The 20,954-nt window shown below is 39.5% G+C and overlaps 1 protein-coding gene and 1 long non-coding RNA gene across 4 annotated transcripts in view; one reads left to right on the forward strand and one right to left on the reverse strand.

Annotated features, from left to right (window-relative positions):
- Positions 1–12,477, reverse strand: part of LOC117286001 — a 32,606-nt gene extending 20,129 nt beyond the window's left edge. Inside the window, exons 1-2 of the long non-coding RNA XR_004517110.1 lie at positions 10,202–12,477; positions 1,398–1,621 (exon numbers count right to left, since the gene is read on the reverse strand). This is a non-coding gene — a long non-coding RNA (uncharacterized LOC117286001). The remainder of the gene's footprint in view (positions 1–1,397; positions 1,622–10,201) is intronic.
- Rsph4a (radial spoke head component 4A) lies at positions 1,584–19,082 on the forward strand. 3 transcript variants are annotated; one of them, XM_010644976.3, is made up of 6 exons: positions 1,584–2,223; positions 4,921–5,155; positions 14,294–15,040; positions 15,991–16,126; positions 16,793–16,910; positions 18,343–19,082. In XM_010644976.3, exons 1-6 carry the CDS (start codon positions 1,604–1,606, stop codon positions 18,572–18,574), a joined length of 2,088 nt encoding a protein of 695 aa, XP_010643278.1. In that variant the 5' UTR covers positions 1,584–1,603; the 3' UTR covers positions 18,575–19,082. The 3 variants fall into 3 exon arrangements, with proteins under 3 accessions (XP_010643278.1, XP_010643281.1, XP_010643279.1); XM_010644979.2 differs by having other exon boundaries at positions 18,366–18,471; XM_010644977.3 differs by lacking the exon at positions 18,343–19,082 and adding an exon at positions 17,302–17,426.
- The last annotated feature ends 1,872 nt before the right edge of the window (positions 19,083–20,954 follow it).

Here is a 20,954-nt window from a genome sequence, read left to right on the forward strand (position 1 = left end):
TGTACCACCATCATCTTTGAAGTGATGACCCCAGTGACCCACAGACCTACACTGCATCCTAGCTCTTAAAGTGTCCGCCACCTCCCAACAGTACCACCATGGGAAACACATCTCCACACATGGGCCTCTAGGGGATATTTAAAGTCCAAACTCTAGCACATTCATAAATAATACATTAAAAGAAAGTTTCAAAATAAATGTAAAAATACACTTTCAACTGAATCAATAAAAAATAAGGTGTCAAAATTTGTGGACTGAGCCAGTAGTGTGTTGAAAGGGAATGTATAAAACCCTAAATGTTTATAAATTAAATCTCAGTCATTAATCCAAACTTTTACTCTAAACCTCTAACGAAAGAGCAAAACAATCCCAAAGCAGAAATAAGAACAGAAATCAGTGCAATTGAAAATAAAAAAATAACAGAGAAAGTTATAAAATTATTATTTTGTTAAGTAGTGGTATAACTGCCAAACTTCCAATAAGAGTGGCCAAGAAAAAACATACATAAATTATCAATATCAGGAATTAAAGCAGAGAATTCACAACACACCACACCATTAAAATGATAAGAAGGGGATAGTGTAGTATTCAGAAGAACTCAGTTCAAATAAATTTAATGACTTGGATGAAATGCAAAAAATCCTTTAAATTACAGACAACCAATATAAATCCAAAATAAAGGAGATCCTCCGTACAGTCTTATAATTGGACTACTAAAGAAATTGAATTTATAGTTAAAAATAGAAATCTCTAAAAACACAGTTTTACTATAAATTCTACTAAACATTTAAAGAAATGATGCTAATTCTACACAATCTATTCCTAAAAACAGATAAGGAAAGAATGCTTCCTAACTCATTTTATGAAACCAGTATTAAGGTGAATGGCTTCAGATGAAGCTGAAGAGGTGAGCACAAGAATTTGGTCTTTATTCTAAGAACAATGGGAAGTAAACTGAAGATTGTTCAGTCTGTTTAAACATAGTTTGGGGGTGAAACAGGAGTGGCAGTGCACATTTGCTCAGACTTCCTTTCAGTTGCTCTTCTCTCCTAAATTGGAGAGGTAAACAACCTCTAAGCACCTTGTCCCTTTATGCTTCCTTCGTCCTGGCCTTCCCACCATTTTGTAGCCTGTGTTCTGCACACACACACACACACACACACACGCACGCACACAATTTCTTCACTAACGACGCACAGCTTCTCAGGGCGCAGCTTGGATCACACTATCAGATTGCCCTGAGTGGCCCTGAGCCAGATCACCATTGTTGCAAAGAGTTGCTCTGGGTACCGAACCAAGAATTGGGTTCCGAAGAGAAACAGTAGAGTACAGGTCGGATTGGGTGAGCAAGAAGGAGGGACCGGGTCTCCATCAAATCACAGATCTAGGATCCTCACCTCAGACTCTCTACAACCCTGGCAGCTGGGCTGCAGTTGTTCTTGGAAGAACCGCCCCATGGTTGCCATGGAGACCAGGCGCTGCCACTACCTGAGCCTCAGGACGCAGAAATCACTTAGGAGACCCTTCGCTAGGCGACGCCTTGTTTTGCCTTCTTTCAGATCTTCACAGACCTGTCATCAGAGCTTTTTTCTCTACTCTTTTCATGGAATACTCCAGCACCCTGGAACAAGAAAAAGAAAACCAACAACTAGGGGAAGCAGTGCAGCCATGGCAAGAAGAGACCGCAGCTTCTCCCCAGGATCTTGGTCCTGAGTCATCTGGGCCCTGGGAGGCCGAGTGGACGCCTGATCCCGGCCCCCTACCCAGGAGCAGCCTTGCTCAGACCCTGGAATCCGGAGGCCGCGTGGCGGAGCAAGCAGCGTCGTCTTCCCCGACATCGCCTCAGAGGCCATTGCCGGCTCTGGCCAGGCAGGACATCGGGGCCCCACGGCAGCTAAACGGGGTCACCAGGGGGACTCTTGATGCTGGGACTCCTCTTTCCGACCCGCCCGGGGAATCAGCTGATGCGAGGGTATCGGCTCCCCCAAGCCAGTCGCGTCAGGACACCACTCCGCCAACTCAGCAACCCAATTCAAGTAGCAATCCCTCTAATCCAAAAGAGCTGCGACCTGGCAGTGTCCAGGAGGAGGACTGGAGCAGCCGCCAGAACCGCGCTCAATCTGGGCCCAGGGCCTCCGAGGCGGCCCCCAGCACGCTTGAGATTGCGGTGCAGAACGCCAAGGTTTACCTGCTTCGGGACAGCAGCAAGACCGGCTTGAACCTGTAAGACTAGCAGTTTGCCAAAGTGAAAAGGGTGTGGGTTATCTGTGGCAGTATATTTCTCTAGGTAAATAGAAATACACTTGAGAAGATATAGGAAAAGAAAGTCATACAATTTCATCACAGCCCTAAAAACAATGGGGTCTCAGAATTTAAAGACTAAATCCTCAGCCCTCTAAAACCTAATTAACAGTAATATTTGATATTAGAATAAACTCATTAAACCTGAGATTCACTAAACCTGAGATTGAGCAATTCAAAATATTATTTATAAATAAAAATACTATTTTATAGTTTAATTTTAAAATTATAAATTTAAAAAAATATTTTTATTTAAATTTAAATTTTGGGTTTTTTTCAAATAAAATATTATTTATAAATTACTATTTTAAATTACAATTTTCTTAAGCTGTTAAGAGTGTGATTTGCTACTCAATATGAATTCTACTTGAAATTCTATTGTTTATTACCTGTTATAATGTCCTGGGTTAAATATAAGCATGAATTTTCAAATTCTTCTAAAATAGCAAAACAGCTCACTATAAATATTTGTAAGTTTACTAAAATATGAAACTGAATAAAAAAACTAAAGTGAGAAAACAGCCTCATTAAATTATTTTACAAGTGATATCAGCTAAATATTAAAATTTAATTTGGCTTTCAAATGCTGTTTCTGAGGTCATTAATCAGTATCTTGGGTTAATATTCACTGTTTCTGTACTTTAGAGCTGACAGTCCAAAATAGCTTAGTAAAGATGGCTTTAATCCCCATTTCTTATATGTACATATAATTGACAGACATAACATCTATTTTGAGGGCAATTAAAATAATATTTGATTAAATACAGGAGCTGATCATGGCTTTCCATTAATGAACAGAAAACTTACAAAAAAGAATCACTTCCTGGGCTGGGGATTTAGCTCAGTGGTGCTGCCACCTGCCTCGCAAGCAAAAGGTTTCCAGTTTGAGTCCAGATACCAAAAAAAAAAAAAAAAATTACTTCCTTCTTTTCTACCATTCTGTTAAAGCAATTAATTCTCCCTAAGTGAAAATCATCATAATGAATTAATACCTAATATATATCATGATTTCACATAATTGCTTTTTCAGATATAGACTTAAAAAACATTTATATCCTATATGTACTGAAGAACTATGAGTAAAACACATATAGACGTTATACTGAAACCTGAAAAGTAAAATGAAAATTTGGGCTTAGATACTCTGATTTATATGCTATGCATGTGGTGGGCAAATCAAGCACTGTCTTTACAAACAGCGATTGTCCAGTACCTTATGTGGAAATCTTTCTCATCTGGACTGGAGGGGCTCCTCCCTGAGTTCCAACACTGAGTAAATATTAAGAAAGCTTATTGAAGTTTTTTTTTAAGTTTTGTTCATTTATAAGAATAGCATGCTGGGTGTGGTGGGGCATGCCTGTAATCCCAGTACTTGGGAAGCTGAGGCAAGAGGATTGCCATGAGTTCACAACCAAATGGAACTACTTAGCAAGGCCCTGTCTTAAAAAAAATAGTAAGATTTGCAGAAAGATTTATTTTTCAAATATAATATTTTAACTGCCCTTCACATAGGTTGCTGATAAAATCTATATACATTCTGTGATACTTTTAAAACCCATTAGAAATATACAGAGATTAAAGAAAAAAAAGAATAATATCTCATGTCAGTTAATAGAAAACAGGCAGCTATCGAGCATATATGTTTCATTATAGTAAGAGCATATATGTTTCATTATAGTAAGAGAGAAGTCATCTGTGTCATCAGAAAGGGTCACTCTAAGGAAAACTTTGGGAACAACTTGAGTGCCAGTCTTTGAAGATAAAGGGGATTTAAAATTATTTTTCTTTGATTTACCTCACAGGGACAGATCTAACTGAACTAGAAAAAAAGTTGGAGAGATGTAACGCAGAGAGAATCATCTTATGAAAGTTCCACATGGAACATGAGTTTCTTTTCACCATGAGAGATTTGACAGAGACTTGTCTTCTTAAATCTGCATCATAAATCTGGTATTCAAAAGACCTACTGTAAAAATAATATATAAAATACAATGAATTAGAGGACAGAGGCAGTTTCAGTAATTCAGTTGTGAAATAAAAGCTAGGGCCATGTTTTTGATTGAATAGAACCAAATATTATAGTCATTACAGTTTAATAAATGTAATATATATGATGGCACTTGTCTTAGTTGTGTGTAGTGGAGGCTGCAATATGAAATTTATTCTTTGTAGGTCTAAATAAAGTAAATAGCTGGCTTAAAAATAAGATGGAAAGGAAGAAACGGGTCTTAAAGATAGAATCAGCAGATTTAGAAGTCAAGTTGGGTTAGCAAGAACAGGGGACTGGAAAAGAAAGTATCAATGAAACAATGTTAATAATTTAAAAATATGTACCCAGGAGACTTACACTTCAGAAATGAAATGTGAAGATGTATCTGATATGGATGATTTTTCTTGCTTTAATATGTTTTTCTCTAAAATTTAAACATCCATTCCTATTAGAGGCATTTCCTAAGGAAAATTCTAGGATAGCCTCTCTCTGACATGGTAGAAATCATCTTCACTGAAAATCTCAGGATGTTAGGTTGATGAGTTCTCTAAACCCTAGCAACCTGCAGGAAATACTTCTACAAGTGCTCTTGATTTGCATATGATCTGGAATTTCCTCTGTTTGAGTAGATATGATCATCTTTCTAACATGCTGACCAAGATATTAGATGAACGTCCTGAAAATGCTGTTGACATCCTTGAAAATATCAGTCAAGATGTGAAAATGGCACATTTTAGTAAAAAATTAGATACACTCCAAAACGAGAATGAGATGCTTCCAACATATGAAATAGCAGAGAGGCAAAAGGCTCTTTTTCTCCAGGGACATCTGGAAGGAGCTGACCAAGAAATGGAAGATGAAATAGTAAGTCATCACTACAAATACTAGTGGTTAAATTCCAGTGGGGGAAGGTGTCTTGGGCCATTAGGGGTGTGGCTTGAAATGCATAGCAAGTAGATTTTATGGCTCTCTAAATAGTTTTTGTATCTTAATTTCTTTAAAGCTTTTCAATCCTCCAATTAACTCACTGTGTACCCCTTTCTTCCTTGTTTATTTTTTCACATTGTGTGATTTGTTATTGTTGTTATTTTGACACAGGGTCTTGATATGTCCTGGAACTCATGATCCTCCTGCTTTAATCTCCCAAACGCTGGGATTATAAGCATGTACCACTAGGCCTAGCTCACGTGCAGTTGCAATACTTTACAAGCCTTAGTTTTTCTTAGAGGTTTGTGTGTGGTAACTTTCTTGGTAACAGAAAAGATGGTTTATTTGTATTTTATAGCCTCCAAGTTGTCCAGTACAGATCTGCTTGTATAGTTGTTTATTTTTAAATATTTGTGAATAGTGAATATCAGATATAGTTAGATTTCTATCACCTACTGACACTGAAGCTATTGTGAAGTCATAATGCAATGCATTCTCCGTGTGTCTGGTGAGGCTGAAATGAGCAATCCTACTGCACTGCAGTTATACTGAAGCTGTACGTTATGGCTGTGTCTAGATGTCCCCCAAAGCCTCATGCAGTCATGAGGGGAGGGGCTGTTAGAGGTGGTTGTACCTAGAGTGTGTGGTGCTAGGACCAAGGATATGTGAATACTAAATCAGTCCACCAACTGATTTGGCATAGTTCTGGTAGGATTAAGGATGTGAGTACTACACCCATCCTAGGGTGGGTAGACTGCATAAAATAAGGGACAAAAATAGTGCTAATGTGATCTTGCCTGCCTGCTTGAGGTGGACTGTTTCTCCTCTGCAATGCCCCTCTGCCATGCCACCCTGCCTTGGAGCTAGACAACTATGGACTGAAACCTCAACAAACCGTGAACCAAATAAACCTTTCCTCCCTGAACTTTGGGTATTGGGTACTCTGTCTCAGCAATGAGAAAAGTGAGACAGTGTATTAAAGCTGCACTGTAGTTATGTGAAAGCACTATATGAAAGCACATACACCTATGTACACTGTGCACCAGGTGCATAGTAGGCTATACCATCTAGGATGTCTGCACAACATAATTGTTTAATGAGATATTTCTCAGAATGTATCCTTGTCATTGAGTGATACATGATGGTAATTAAAAATTGAATTTTTTAATCAATTTCCATATTTCTCTTAAATCTACCAGGAAATTTATTAGTACTTCCAATGTCATTTGTATTGTCTTCAAAGGTATGCTCCTTCTATTATGTTTTAATATCAGGTACATTATGTCCATGGGACATAAGGTAAGGAAGAGGAATAAAATGCTTTTTAATGTTCACAGATAAAAGGATTAAAATATTAATGAAAGAGTTGGTGATGGTGAGGGGAGCTATATTATAGAGAAAATCTGGTGTATCACAAAAATTTTAGCTTCAGTCAGATATGATGGCACATTCCTGTAATCCCAGATACTCTGGAGCCTGAGGCAGGAGGACTGCAAGTTTTAGGTCAGCCTGCACAACTCATCAAGACTCTGACTCAAACTTATATTTTATAAAGTGGTGGGGATGTAGGTCAATGGTAAAGCACTTTCTTGACATGCAGGAGACTGATTTCAATCCCCAATACTACAAAAAGAAAGCTTCAAATATTTTTAAGAGTATCCTGTATTGTTTCCTCAATCTTATATACATATCTTCTGAGCCTCTGTGTCCCGTTACTGGCATATTTAAAATGTTTATATAAGTTGCAACTCTGATGTTTAGAGTAATCTATTTTTAAAAAAAGACTCACTCTGTCAGGGGAAAGATCCAGAGAGTACTCAGAAGGAACAGGTGATTGGGTTCAGGACTCAACACCAGGCTGCTTCAACAAGGTAGAATTTGGTTGAGTTGCCATAAACAGTTATGAGGCCTCAAGAGCACAACCTGTGGAGCAGGCAGGTAGCAGACAACCTCTGGAGAGATTAATCAAAGCAAGGTCAGAATGGCAACATGGTATGGAAAAGCACAGTGTCACAGGGATTCCTGCCCTAAAACCAGCATGTTGGATGAAGATAGAAATAACCTATTTTGATCTGGAGCCTAAGCCCCTGTCTTAGTTACTTTCTCATTGCTGACTCAAAATATTAATTGATATACACAAGCTAGAGGAGGAAATGTTTATTTTATCTCACAGTTTGTAGTGATTTCAGTCCATAGGGAGCTGGTTCCAAGGCAGGGCAGCATGACAGAGGGGCACTGTAGAGGAGAAACAGTATTTACTAGAGAAACAGATATAACACAGTATATACAAATATATATGAATTTACAAGATTTGCTCACAATGGCCACACAGAGTCAGATGAGGATGAGTCCAGAGAATGTCTTCACACTGGAGACCAAAGGATTTAGTGGAAGGTCTGGAGCTCACTGCAGTGGTTAATGCAAGTCCATATCAGGAGACTGATGGAAGGCTGAAGAGTCTACCCCTGGGAAGCTGAAGGATGTGCTTCTCTAGAAGGGCGGGAATGATGTTCAGTGGGAAGACTGGAGGCCTTCCCAAGAAACAGAAGCAGCAGTGTCCTTCCTCATTTCCCCTTTATACTATCCAGGCAACTGAACCACCCTAAGGTGGGTCCTTTTCACCCTAGGGTGTGGAATTGCTGAGCCAATTTAGCTAAGCTTCTCTTAACCAAACTTTTCAGGTTGACACTATCGATCAACCATCACATAGTTCGTGGCATGGCAGGCAGAAAGAAGCAAATGCAGGCCTCCCTTTCTCTTTTACCTTATCCAGCCTGAAAGCCTATTGGACGGTGCCAACCACGGTTAGGGTAGACTTTCCCATTACTCACACCCAGAACTATGTTAAAGCAATCAGTGGAGTTATTTCATTTTCACATGCCCTTAATCTGTATTCACACGTCTATGAGCTAGCCACCTCCAAAAGCCCCACATATGAGTGCATGAGGCTTTGGGGGAAAATCTAGACGTAAGCCATGGCAGCCTCTTACAGAGAGGCCATTAATAATCCTGATGAAAAGGGTAGAATTGATTTTAGAACCTGGGAAAGCTGAGTCATCAGGTGAAGATGAAAAGCCCCACCTTAGAGCAAGAACAGGAAGAGTTGGTTTCCTAGAGAATGAGACATCAGCTATGTAACAATGCTATTCCAGACTTCTTTGCATTCTGCATTCATGTTTTTAGTCATGCTTGGACTTCAGCATTCATTCATTTATTCATTCACTCACTCATTCATTGGCAAATGCTATGACTACTGCATTCTAGGTATAGAGATGTACATGTGAAAAGACTTTTCTGACTTTAAATTGCTTACAATCTACTAAGAGAGGAAATGAAAATAAAGCTATTTGTTAGCAGAAAAAAGAGATGGCCTCATATGATGGGGAAAAACCTGAGCTTTGGAGTTAGAGCTGAATTAGAATTCTGGGTCAAATATTCACTAGTTGTGTGACTTGGAGCAAATGACTTAACTTTCCATGCTTAAATGACAATCACATGAAAACACCCTGAGGAGTATGGGTATTCTATGTGTAGGAAATCACTACTGATTGATTCAAAGCCCAGGGCATCTAAGGACCCTTAAGGACATGATCCTGCCATCTAGCACATGCACACAATGGGATACACTTATGTAAGCATGACTTAGCATAGACTACCACACATGTGTTACATGCTAATGTAAGGACGTGATGTAAGGCTGTGTAGTAACCTACATAAGGGCAAGGAATAAAGATGTTTGCTTCTGATCTTGTTGCTGATGTTGGCTCCATGCACTTGCTTCACCCTGGAGACCTCACCCACAAAATTACCCTTTCACCACCACTCCAAGCCCAGACAAGTGGCATAGTTGGCAGGATAAGGTGAGGGTCCCTTGGTGTCTGTGGAGATAGTGCCTGATGGTGAGGGAGGATGCCAGAAGATTGCTGACATGCTTCCCCTGGCCTTATTTTGGTTACCTATAGCCAGCTTTTTGGCAGCATGGAGAGCCCCCAAGGACTGGGAAGCAGTCCACCTGACACCCAAGGACGTGCTGAAGGCCTTAGAAATACTGGACACACAAATCCCTCCCTACATTGCAAGTTGACTGGGCAGATGGCTTGGCTATTTTCCACTCTTTTCTGCCATGTGGGACAACAGAGAGAAGACCTCCTCCAATGAGTGGGACACATAGAGAATCTGGAACAATGACTGGCCACTGCAGAAGCCGTGTTGTAGGAGCACCACCTTTTCCCAAAGCATAAGTCTCCATCACCAGGAGAGTCCCTGGTACTGCATGCAAGGCCTGCTATTTGACAAGAGGTAGAGGTGGAGGAGCCCCTAACCCAAGGAGGGGGACCACCCACATCTACCTGTCATACAACATATACAACCTATCCAGCCATAGAGTTATGAAAGGCAGTGAAACAAATGAAGCAAAAGGTGGGTAAAGTGTCCACATAGCTATGGTTCTGGGATGAAGGGGCTGATAATAGTGTTAAATGTCCCAACTAGCTAGCATAGCCAACCAACATCCCCTCTATGCAATGAGTTTTGCAGGATGTGCAGAGGACAGACCCACGAGCAAGTAACCAGACTTAGATAAACTGGTTGATGCCATCAGCCCCCCTGGTTTGGGCAAATCCAGGTGACCTGCCAGAGCAAGTCACAAAATGGATAACCTACTTAGATTTAGTAGCTGTACTATGGGAAACGGGCATGAGACAAATGATGTTTGCTATGCAGTATTGTAATTGTGATGAAGAACTGCTTGCAGCATACATGAAAGACTCAATCCTGGCTAACGGACCTGCTGGCTGCTGGCCTAGCCACAGATACAATAGACGAACAGCCTTTGGATGTGTTGCTGACTCTGGCAGCAGTTGCACCCTGAGCAGCACTACCACCTAAAGGGCCCAAGTGACAATGAATATTGGCCACGAAGCCCCTCACCCTTATGATGTCTTCCCTGGTTGCTGAATATATTCCAGGGGTAGACATACTCACTGGTGCTCAGCTTGACACAATGCAGGGAGGATTCCACTTGTGAATCCGTGTGGTAAAAACCATCGTCTGAGGACATCTTCATCACCCACTGCTGACTCTCCTGCAGGATATGCAGACTATTTCGGTTGTGTGCTTAAAGCAGTATCGGCTGCCTGAAGGCCAGAAGGAGACAGGACAGACAATTTTGAAGCTGGAGTGATATATGCTGTTCATAGTCCTTTCAGTTCCCCAGTGTGGCCTATGCAGAAGGCAGATGAAAAGTGGTGGATGACTGTGGATAACAGGAATTGAATAAAATGACCCCCCTGTTGCACACAGCAGTACCTAATATTTCAGACTTGATGTATAATCTCACCCCGATGGCTGGGTAGATACCATTATGTTGTGGATTTGGCTAATGCCTTTTTCTCCATTGCTATCATATCTGACAATCAGCACCAACTTGTGTTCACCTGGGAATGCAGGCAATGGATCTTCCAGGTATTGCCATAAGGTTATTTACATAGCCCAACTCTGTCATGGCCTGGTGACCCAGGACTTAGCCACCTGGACCAAGCCACAGTCTATGTCCCCTTTCCATTATATTGATGATACTATGTTAACCTCTGATTGCATTACATATTTGGAGGCTGTTGCACAGTCTGGAGGAAGCTTTGCTAGCCTGGGGGTAGGTCACTAACAAAGATAAGGTCCAAGGAACTGGCTTGTTTGTCAAAATCTTAGGTGTTATCTGATCAGGTAAGACAAAATTAATTCCTGAGGACCTGGAAGGAACTGGATAGGCACAGCAGAAGCTGTACAGCAAAAGCTGCTTTTCAGCACTCCAAGAGAGAAGTCATGCAATCCAAGTCCTCTGAGTTGTTGACCCTACCCTACCTTTTACCCTAACTGTTAGTGTAGATGATGTTGGGTTTGGCTGGACTCGATGGCAAAAGCAAGCGAAGTAGAAGCACCCTATTGGCTTTTGGTCACAGTTGTGGAAAGGAGCCAAAAGTTGGTGTTCCCTGATAGAGAAACAGCAATGGTGTATGCTCTTCTGCAAGCCTGTGCAGAAATCACAGGGCAGCAGACCTTGGAAGAGCAGACTAGATGCCCAATGGAGGGCTGGGTCTGCACATGGACATCTCATCCCAGGAGTGGAGTATCCCAGACCACCACCATGTCATGATGGGGAATGTACTCACAACAGAAGTTCCTCCTCTTGGTAAGCCCATTGGCATCTGAGTTAGCAACAGTTTGGGGACCCATGATATACATGACAGGAGACTGTACAGAATGACTGACTACAGGTCATGACAGCCCCTATGCAAAAAGGGGCCTGACAGCTGAGGCCTGGTATACTGATGGTTCTGGCCATGACACAGCCCCACAATGAATGAGCTGTCTAGCCCAATAAGGAAGTCCTTTGGTTTAAAACCAGAAGTAGGTCGAGCCAAGGGGCAGAGTTCTGGGCAGTGAGGCTATTTTTAATGCATGAGGATGAATCTCTGCATGTGTACACAGGCAATTGGGCTGTATGAGTGCTGGTGCTCTGGTTACTAGCTTGGAGGCCCAAGAGTGACAGATAGGGCACCAGACCCAATGTGTGGGTGACAGCCCACTGCATTGCTTCTTAAAAGCACAGTCAGCCTGTCTGCATTTTTGACCCACAGAACAAGGTCCTTATATAATAAAAGGAAGTGACATTGTGGCTGCTTGCCCCATTCCTTGGGTTGGGGGTCTAGCTCCAACTACTTTACTGTGTGGCAACAGGAACCCAGGTGTGGTATTCTAGGCCAGAGGGTAAGACGATCCCAGCCCCAATCCTATCATAGGATAAGCATATGTCCTGCATCCTCCTAAAAAGACAGGATCCCTATAATGGTTTCTCTTTCTGCCCTGTCCTCCTGATCAGAATAAGTCATGCTAACAGCATCATCTGTTGGGCACACATTTGCCCATGTACACCAATAATTGCATTGTTGCGTGTGCACTGAACTCTGGACCAATGTAGTTGACGTCCACCAGTGTCCCTGCTCAATTGGACTGGTAGTGACAAAACCAGATGGACTCCATCTGGGATCAATACCAGGCTGCCAAGGCACTGGTCCAGAAGAGGATGACCACCCGACAAGAACTGGAAACTGTTATATATACTGGTTGGGGGTGGATGACAGGAAATCAAGTAATGTTGCTTGGTGGTCACAAGCTGTGCTATGCCAACGATAGTGTTAGTGGTATTATTTTATTCTCTACTCTATTTTTTTGGGGGGCGGGTACTGGGGATTGAACTCGGGTCCTTGTGCTTGCAAGGCAGGCCACCGAACCACTGAGTTAAATCCCTGGCCCTTGTTCTCTATTCTGTTATGGTCTTTGTGCACAAGCATCAGCCCGATGAGCCACTCATAAGAAGCAATATTTCCCAACCTTGAGGGGAAATAAGGAATTGCTTCTGACTGATTCAAAGCCCAGGGCACCTGAGGACTCTTAAGGACATGACCCTGCCATCCAGCACATATGCACAATAGGACACACTTTACATGAGTTAGCATAGACTACTGCACATGTGTAATGGGGTTATGTAAAAACATGATGATGTGAAGGCTGTGTAATGGACTACATAAGGGCCAAAGAATAAAGATACTTGCTTCTGGTCTTCTTTACCCTGGGGACCTCACCCATGAAAATATCCTTTCAGCCCCCTGACCCTGACACTATGTAAAAAGTCTAGGTATATACTAGGGACTTATCATGGTAACTGTTATAGTGTTCTGACAGCTGGCTAGACCACCAAACAGAATGGACCACCTAATTCTACTAGCAACTTGGCAGGGCTTGTTAGTGGAAGTGATATTTTATCTGGATCACAAAGGATATATAGGGTTCACCAGGTGAAGGCTTGTAAGAAGTGAAATTTTAGGGAAAATGAAAAGTAAAAAGCCAGGAAAGATTCAAAGTCCAAGCAGCCACATACCACTTGAGATGGTATGGAAGAACTCTTCTCAAACTAAAACGTGTGTTGAGATGCAGAGGAAGTTTTGAGGACACTAACATGTACAGCTCAATTAGGAAATGAAAGAACCAATAAAAGAAACTAAGAAAAAGTTCTAGGGGGCTTAATAGGACCAACAATGTATTTTATAATCCAATTATCAAGAGCCAGCATAGTGGAGCACATGTGAAATTCCAGCACTTGGGAGATGGAGGCAGGAGGATCACCACAAGTTCGAAGCCAGCCTGGACTACATAGTGAGTTCAAGTTCAGCCTAAACTACATAGCAAAACCCTGTCTTTAAAATATATGTATATGAAAGAGGTGAGGATTTTAAAGGGCATTATATTTAGCATGATTCTATAATAATATAAATAAGAGCTGATCATTTGTAAGAATAGCAAATGCTCTCAATTTCTCTATTGTGATCTCAGGTTCTTCCCTACATTTCCATATTCTTACAAATGTTTTTCTTCAGTACACTTGTGAGACTGTTTGTTAATTTTCCTGTTTTTCTTTTATAGGACTATTTATATTTTTTTACATTATCTTAAATCCCAAGTTATTACAATCCCAAGTCCTTATAATAAGGATACACATCTGATTACACTGTCTTCAAGTTAAATTGAACACTTTATTACATTTTCCTTTTATTTATATGGTTACCATATATATGTATATATAAATGTATTGATTTTTATTTACCCTAAATACATATAACCATGTGTTTCATATTTTTAAATGGCAATATAAACATATTTATACCCAAATTTCCTCTAAATATTTGTGAACATAAGTTATACTAGATCTTATTTTAGAATAGTAAGAGTTGCTTAAATATTTTTATAAAACAGAATGTTGTATTTTTGTCAATAGAAGTTATTAAATTCTTCCTAAAATATACATATAAAACAGGGTAACAATCATATTAAGGGGTACAAAATACAATGAGTATAAGAAACTTTATAAATAATGTGAGTAGAACTGAAATGTGAGAATTATTACAGCTTAAATTCAATCTTCAAATAAATGTTGAAAGAGTGGAGAAAGGAGAACTAACATCAAGGAAACAGGCATTTTTGCTTTAGATACAATTTTAACCATAGCATTTGTTTTCCCAGGCAGAAAACTCTCTTCCAAATATAATGGAATCCACTTTTTACTTTGAGCAAGCTGGAGTTGGTTTGGGCACTGATGAGACTTACCGCATATTTCTTGCCCTCAAACAACTTACTGACACCCACCCAGTCCAAAGATGCCGTTTCTGGGGCAAGATCCTGGGTTTGGAAGTGAATTATCTTGTAGCTGAAGTAGACCTTCGTGAGGGGGAAGATGAAGAGGAGGTGGAAGAGGAGGATGTAGCTGAAGCTGAAGAGAGGGACACTGGTGACAGTGAGGCTGACAAAGACGAGGAAGGCGAGTTACCGAAGCCCTTTTACAAGCCTCCACAGGCAATACCAAAAGAAGAAAGCAGGACAGGTGCCAACAAATATGTCTATTTTGTTTGTAATGAACCAGGAAGACCGTGGGTAAAGTTACCATCAGTCACACCTGCACAAATTGTTACTGCAAGAAAAATCAAGAAATTTTTCACTGGACAATTAGATGCTCCCATCATAAGCTATCCACCTTTTCCAGGAAATGAGAGCAATTACTTACGAGCACAAATTGCCCGTATTTCAGCCGGCACCCATGTCAGTCCTCTGGGATTCTACCAGTTTGGTGAAGAAGAAGGAGAGGAGGAGGAAGAGGTGGACAGTGGACGAGATAGCTGTGAGGAAAACCCTGATTTTGAAGGTATCCAAGTGCTTGATCTAGTGGAATCTCTATCCAACTGGGTTCATCATGTACAGCACATTCTTCCTCAGGTAGGGGAATATTATCTGGTCCTGTACAGACTTAGATTTGTGTATGTTCTAAAATTACTCCACTTTTATATATCAGAGATGGATGCATTATTTTGGAAACAGCTCTTTTATTCTAGCTCTATAATCTATAGACATTTAATGTCAAGAACAATGAAAGATTATAAGAAAAGTAAAATGAGTAAACAGTGCTATATAGCAGTATAGGACCTATTGTATCATGTTAACAGCACTATATACATCTTAAATTGTATGTATGACTGTATTAAATGACTATACATTATAGATGTGTATATTTTAAATTGATTATATACATTTATTCATAAATTAATCTCCAGAACCACCCTATTCAAAATATAGTATTATTATCTTTATTTTATAGTTGAAACTAAGACAAAGAATTTAGCAAATATCAAACATGGCAAAGAGAATATAACTGATAAGTAATATATTCAAATGTGAGGCTGTGCAGAATGGACCTAGAGTCCATCCTTCTAACCACTCTGTTGTATTCACTCACTTATGGGTAGAGAAATCTTCATTATATTTTGATCTAAATAGCAGATATACTGAGACATCTCTAGGATTAAGAAATTATAATTCTCAGCCTTACCATACTTTAAAATAGTTAATCATGATAGCTTAACTTATATAATTTACTATAATGAGTATATTGCATTACCTTTTCCACTGAGGTTCTATTAATTTTAAAACATACATGAAACTTCAAATTCTGTAACTTGAAGAAATTGGTAAATTCTTGCATAGTAATGGTACAATTTTTTTGGTTGGAATTACTTAGATAGAAATAGCACTTGGTATGTAGAATGAATGGATGGAAAATTAAATCCTCATACAGTGAAACCATATCCTGATACTTGCTTCAATACAAATAAATATTGAAATTTTAAAGTCTACATTACACTATTAAATCTTGAAACATTCATTTCCAGGGTCGCTGTACTTGGTTCAACCCCATACCAAGAAATGAGGAGGAAGAAGAAGATGAAGAAGAAAAAGGAGAAGAACCTGACTATATAGAACAAGAAGTGGGGCCTCCTCTTTTGACACCAATCTCTGAAGATTTAGGTAACTTTATATAATTATTAACACATAACTCTATACGATGTGCATTGTATGGTAAATATATAAGAACCAGAAAGCTCTAAAAAGTGGGTAGGTGCCAAAGTCCTATCCCCCTCTTTATATTCTGGAATGGTGGGGTAAACAAGGCAGCCTGCTATTCCCACACTCTCTAGCAGAGGCCAAAGCAGTGATACAGGGAGGAAACATGAGTTGTCAGCCTTAGGGAAAATGGCAACCCTTGTGCATCTGTCTTGCATTCTGCAGACTAGAAACATATGGCATAGCTAGAGTAGCATATGGCATGTGGTACGGTTTCATTTCTTCATTAGTAGTAATTTGACTTTCCTTTGGAGCCACATAGTACAAAATCGTATTCCTTCTCCCACAAAAGCCTCTTCTTCTTTAATAAATCCTCTGTAGCAAAAATGTATGCATATATATATATATATATATATATATATATATATATATATATATGGATGTGCACATAGACATGTACATCTCAAATTTGTTCCAAAGCTTTCAAAAAATACTCTCCTGATTTTACATGAGAAGTGTTTTAAGTTCTTTCTATATCAAATATGTGTATGTTTAAAATTTAGAAATATAATTTGTTACACAGCAATTCCTGTCTATATAGGAGTTATTTTATTTTTCATTGCATTGCAGAGATTCAAAATATACCCGCTTGGACAACACGACTGTCCTCAAGTCTCATTCCCCAATATGCTACTGCAGTCCTTCAATCCAACGTTTGGCCTGGAGCATATGCCTTTTCCACTGGCAAGTAAGTATCTGACTAGCTCTGGAAATTGTGTTATCACTGGAATGTTAAGCCACTATTGTTTTAACCCATCTTTGCCACATCGTGTGTGGGAAAGATTAAAATACATCTGATTATAATGTAAATGATTGAACTTAGGACTTTAATTTGGGCTTTTGCCCTTAACTGAAGTAAAAGAATTTTTCATTTAAGATTATTTTATTCATTTAGGTTGGAGATAATTCTTAATAGTATTTAGTCTTAGATTACTTTTGTTGAACATTTTGATAAGACAATTAAAAATACTGTAAGCTATCACTTTTGAGAGATTTAGAATGAATACACTCAAAATCCTATATGACTTACCTAGAATAAACAGTTCCTTTTGTCTTGTGCTTCCATTCTTTCCTGACAGTCTCTCCTCAGCAGTGCAATGGAGCTGGAGAGCCAAGCTGCCAGGTATCAGAGTAGCTACTAGGGCAACAAGCCAAAACTCAGATGTGAGCCTTCATCACTCACCGTGACAGCTCACACAGGACAACTCTGACATCTCCATGCCCCGTTTCCTTCCACAAATGGAAGGTCAAACGGGTCCACACAAACATGGTAGTCACAGATTGGGAGGAAGGGAGTTTGCGGTCACTTCACTAACAAAGGAGTCCCTAAGCAAAAGGCATCTGTGGTTTATGGATGGAGGTGAGAATGGAGTGTTCAGGCCTGAGAAGAGACCTAGAAATGAATGCGTCTCAGTTAGGAATGCCAAGAGCAAGACCAACCAGAGGGGCCAGCATCCAGGGCCACAGCTTTCCTCCAAAAATGCAGTAGTTACACACCTTGTTTGGTGTGAAAAGACCAATTTTCCTCTTTGGGGAAGGGGTTGTTTTGAAGCCTTTGAAATTGCCAAGGTCAGCCCTGGAAAAGTAACACAAGTTTTTTAACCTCATTTGACTCCTCACAACCAAATTTGCTGAGTTAAAAATCTTTTAACACATACATGACAAGGCCTCACTGCCTAGTGGCTTGAACCACAGGTGGTACATGGATTACTGTCCCACAGGCAGCTTTTTATTAATCTTACTAGCAAAATATTGAAGTGACTAGATGTTTGTATCACCAGTGGTACAAGCAGCTTGACAGGACAGTCATAAATATACCACCGATAGTTCAATTCAGTGGGAACATGTTTAAACCCTTCTATGTAACTTTATGGAAAGTTAGTAACATCTGCCCACCCCTGAATTGTTAAGGCCTTTTCTTATGTTCTTGGAGGGCAAATTATGACAGACTTACCCCATGGTTTTTCTTAGTTTAAGCAGTTTGAATCAAAATAATTCCCTTTGGTAGAATTGTCACTGGGGGATAATTTATCTCTAACCTTTTATTTTAAATGTAATAGCATTGTATTTCTACAGAAGCATCAGTTTTTCTCACTGAATATGACTTTTTTAACTTATAGAAAGTTTGAAAATTTCTACATAGGCTGGGGTCATAAATACAGTGTGGACAATTATACCCCCCCAGTCCTACCACCAGTGTATCAAGAATACCCCAGTGGATCAGAAACTACAGAAATGGACGACCCTAGTGTGGAAGAGGAGCAGGCTTTTAGAGCTGCACAGGAAGCAGCTGAACTTGCAGCTGAGGACAATGAAGAAACTGGGGAAGACGAAGATGATGATGACAACTGAGAACAAAATTAGCCTGGTTTTGGGTGGCTATGGCAATAACATATATGATCCCTTATGCAGGACTAATTTTGTTTATAACCAGGAATTACTTGTACTGCATAATTACTTGAAATTATCAAGCTTGACATTTCATATACATAACTATTAATATGTTTAAAGAACAATGCTCAGATGGCCATGGCCAAGGGAAAGCATGTTTCTATATTCTTGTTTTAAAAATGTCTCATTTAATTTCTAATATCATAAACACTGAAAGCTGTAACCCGCAAAACTTCATGGAAACTTCTACATTTTGGAAATGTCAGGGGTATGGAGATAAACCCTGCTAACCAGTAAACTAGATCATCTACTTTCATCCTTTGTGAGACTGACCAAGAGCAGGACTCAGCCTCTGTGACTGGCTGTGGTTAAGGCTGTGATACTGTGTGCAAATACTGTGGATGTGTATTCATTTTCCTTCTGGAGGGAATATTCCTAATTCTATGACCCACTCAAAGACTGCAGAACACTCAAATGTTTAACCCTGTTACTTCTCAGTTCATCAGAATTCCTGTCATTCAAATGATTTGAATTGACAGGGTAGGGGGTGATTTGCAGAGATAAAAAGATGGGTTATCCAGACACTTCAGACATATTCTTCACTACTCCTTTCCATTCAATAAAAAAGTATTTTTAAGTCTAAACATACTAGAGATCCTGAGGTTATGAATATAAACTAGGCACTGCTCCTGAAATCCAACTTTTACTGAAGAGTGGTGAATAAAAAGGTAGAGAATTAGAACAGACTGTAATTTGGCAGAGTGATCCTTGCACAGTCCTTAAGAACAGTTCCCAGTCTATAGCAAAGGGTAACATCAAAAGAGAATTTTAAGACAGTGCTGTTGTTTTTGTAAAATTTTAAAAAAATCACAGTAATTCTCTATTCTGTACTTACCTTTTCATACACTGGAAGTCTGTAGATCCCTGGTCTACACTTGCACACTGTGTCAAATCTTCAGATAGTGACTTACATGATGAGTAGGTCAAGAAGCACTTCTAAGAGCCACCACATGGAATGCTACAGGGGAGCCTTTTGGTAGCAAGAGCTACAAGCACTTTGGCAAAGGACTTCAGGCTGAGGAGACTTCAAGTGATAGGAATGGTGAGGGGGAGAGTGGGAAGGGAAAGGAGAAGCAAAAATAATTAAGACGTGTTATATACACATACCAACTAACTCCCTATGGTGAATGTCGTTACGTAATGAAAACATGTACCAATAAAAATTAAAATTTAACAAAAAGAAGTGGTGAGAGATGACCCTGGAGAGGTAAACACAGTCCAAACTGTGTAAGACGGCTGTATTTGACCCATGAGTAATGAAGAAGACTAACTTCACCCAGAAAGTCAACAAACCTTGTTGTATTTTAGAATGTTTAGGCTTTAGTGTGGAAGACAAATGGTAAATAATTCAGATTTAAAACAGAAAAACTAGTTAGGATATCGGATTATCTAGGTAAGAGAACATGGTGGCGTGGAGAAAAACTGCTTGGAGATATACAGTAGAAAACATTACTTTTGAAGGATAGAATATTTGAAAGGATGGTTCTAGAGTTCTTTATCTGACAAGACTACTTTATTTTTGGAGTGCAAATTTCAGTCTTTGTTAGAGTACCTAAAATTCATTCAAGCAGGTTCTTATTCACTTTTCATTGCCCTGCTGCCTTTTATTTTATATATTTACTTAGTTCTTTATTTTTTTATATCCATTTCCCCCTCTATCCTCATTCCCTCTGAGGACCTTTGTCTGATTAGTGAATAATCACCTCCCTGGAGTCCGAATTTTGAGCAGAGACAATCTACTATGGCTCCTAACAAGACTGTTCTGGCTGTTAAGTTGATTCTAGGCCAGCTCTTGTTACCCATGGATCCTGTGAGCTCCTGAAAATCTTTACATAATTTCCTCCTGCTTATGTTTGCCAGAGTAGGAATTCATGCTTGAAACAATACAAGTTATATTCAATTTGAATCTGGGAGTTTCTTTCCTATAAGACACATTAAATACAAACTAAAATTTACATGTATAGTTAGTAAAAATACTGAGCAAAAGCAAATCCTTGTGTAAAGAACCATGCCTTTTTACACTAAGGCTATTTCTATGCGTGAGAAGGGAATTTCATTATGTATATTCTCGAACAGAAGACAGTTAAATAGTGTAGCATTAAGAGCTTAAAAGTGATACAACATAGGTTCACTCCCAAATCATGATTATATTCTTGGGCAAATTACCAATTTCTGAGAGCTCCAGCTCCTTCATGGGGCTAATTTTAGTATTTGTTTAAAAGGATCTTGAAGATCAATTAATACATGTAAAATACTAAAGAGTACCTAAAACAAGTTAGGA

The sequence above is a fragment of the Fukomys damarensis genome, unplaced genomic scaffold (genome assembly GCF_012274545.1).
Source record: "Fukomys damarensis isolate Sample0158 unplaced genomic scaffold, DMR_v1.0_HiC HiC_scaffold_14, whole genome shotgun sequence".
NCBI classification, from domain to species: Eukaryota; Metazoa; Chordata; class Mammalia; order Rodentia; family Bathyergidae; genus Fukomys; species Fukomys damarensis.

What these genes read in the sequence shown, in the direction of transcription:
- Rsph4a (XM_010644976.3), top strand. Translation starts at nt 1,604, where the DNA reads ATGGAATACTCCAGCACCCTGGAACAAGAAAAAGAAAACCAACAACTA. An exon ending in AGCAAGACCGGCTTGAACCT is followed by an intron (nt 2,224 to 4,920) that starts GTAAGACTAGCA and finishes CTGTTTGAGTAG; the next exon opens with ATATGATCATCTTTCTAACA. An exon ending in ACCAATCTCTGAAGATTTAG is followed by an intron (nt 16,127 to 16,792) that starts GTAACTTTATAT and finishes ATTGCATTGCAG; the next exon opens with AGATTCAAAATATACCCGCT.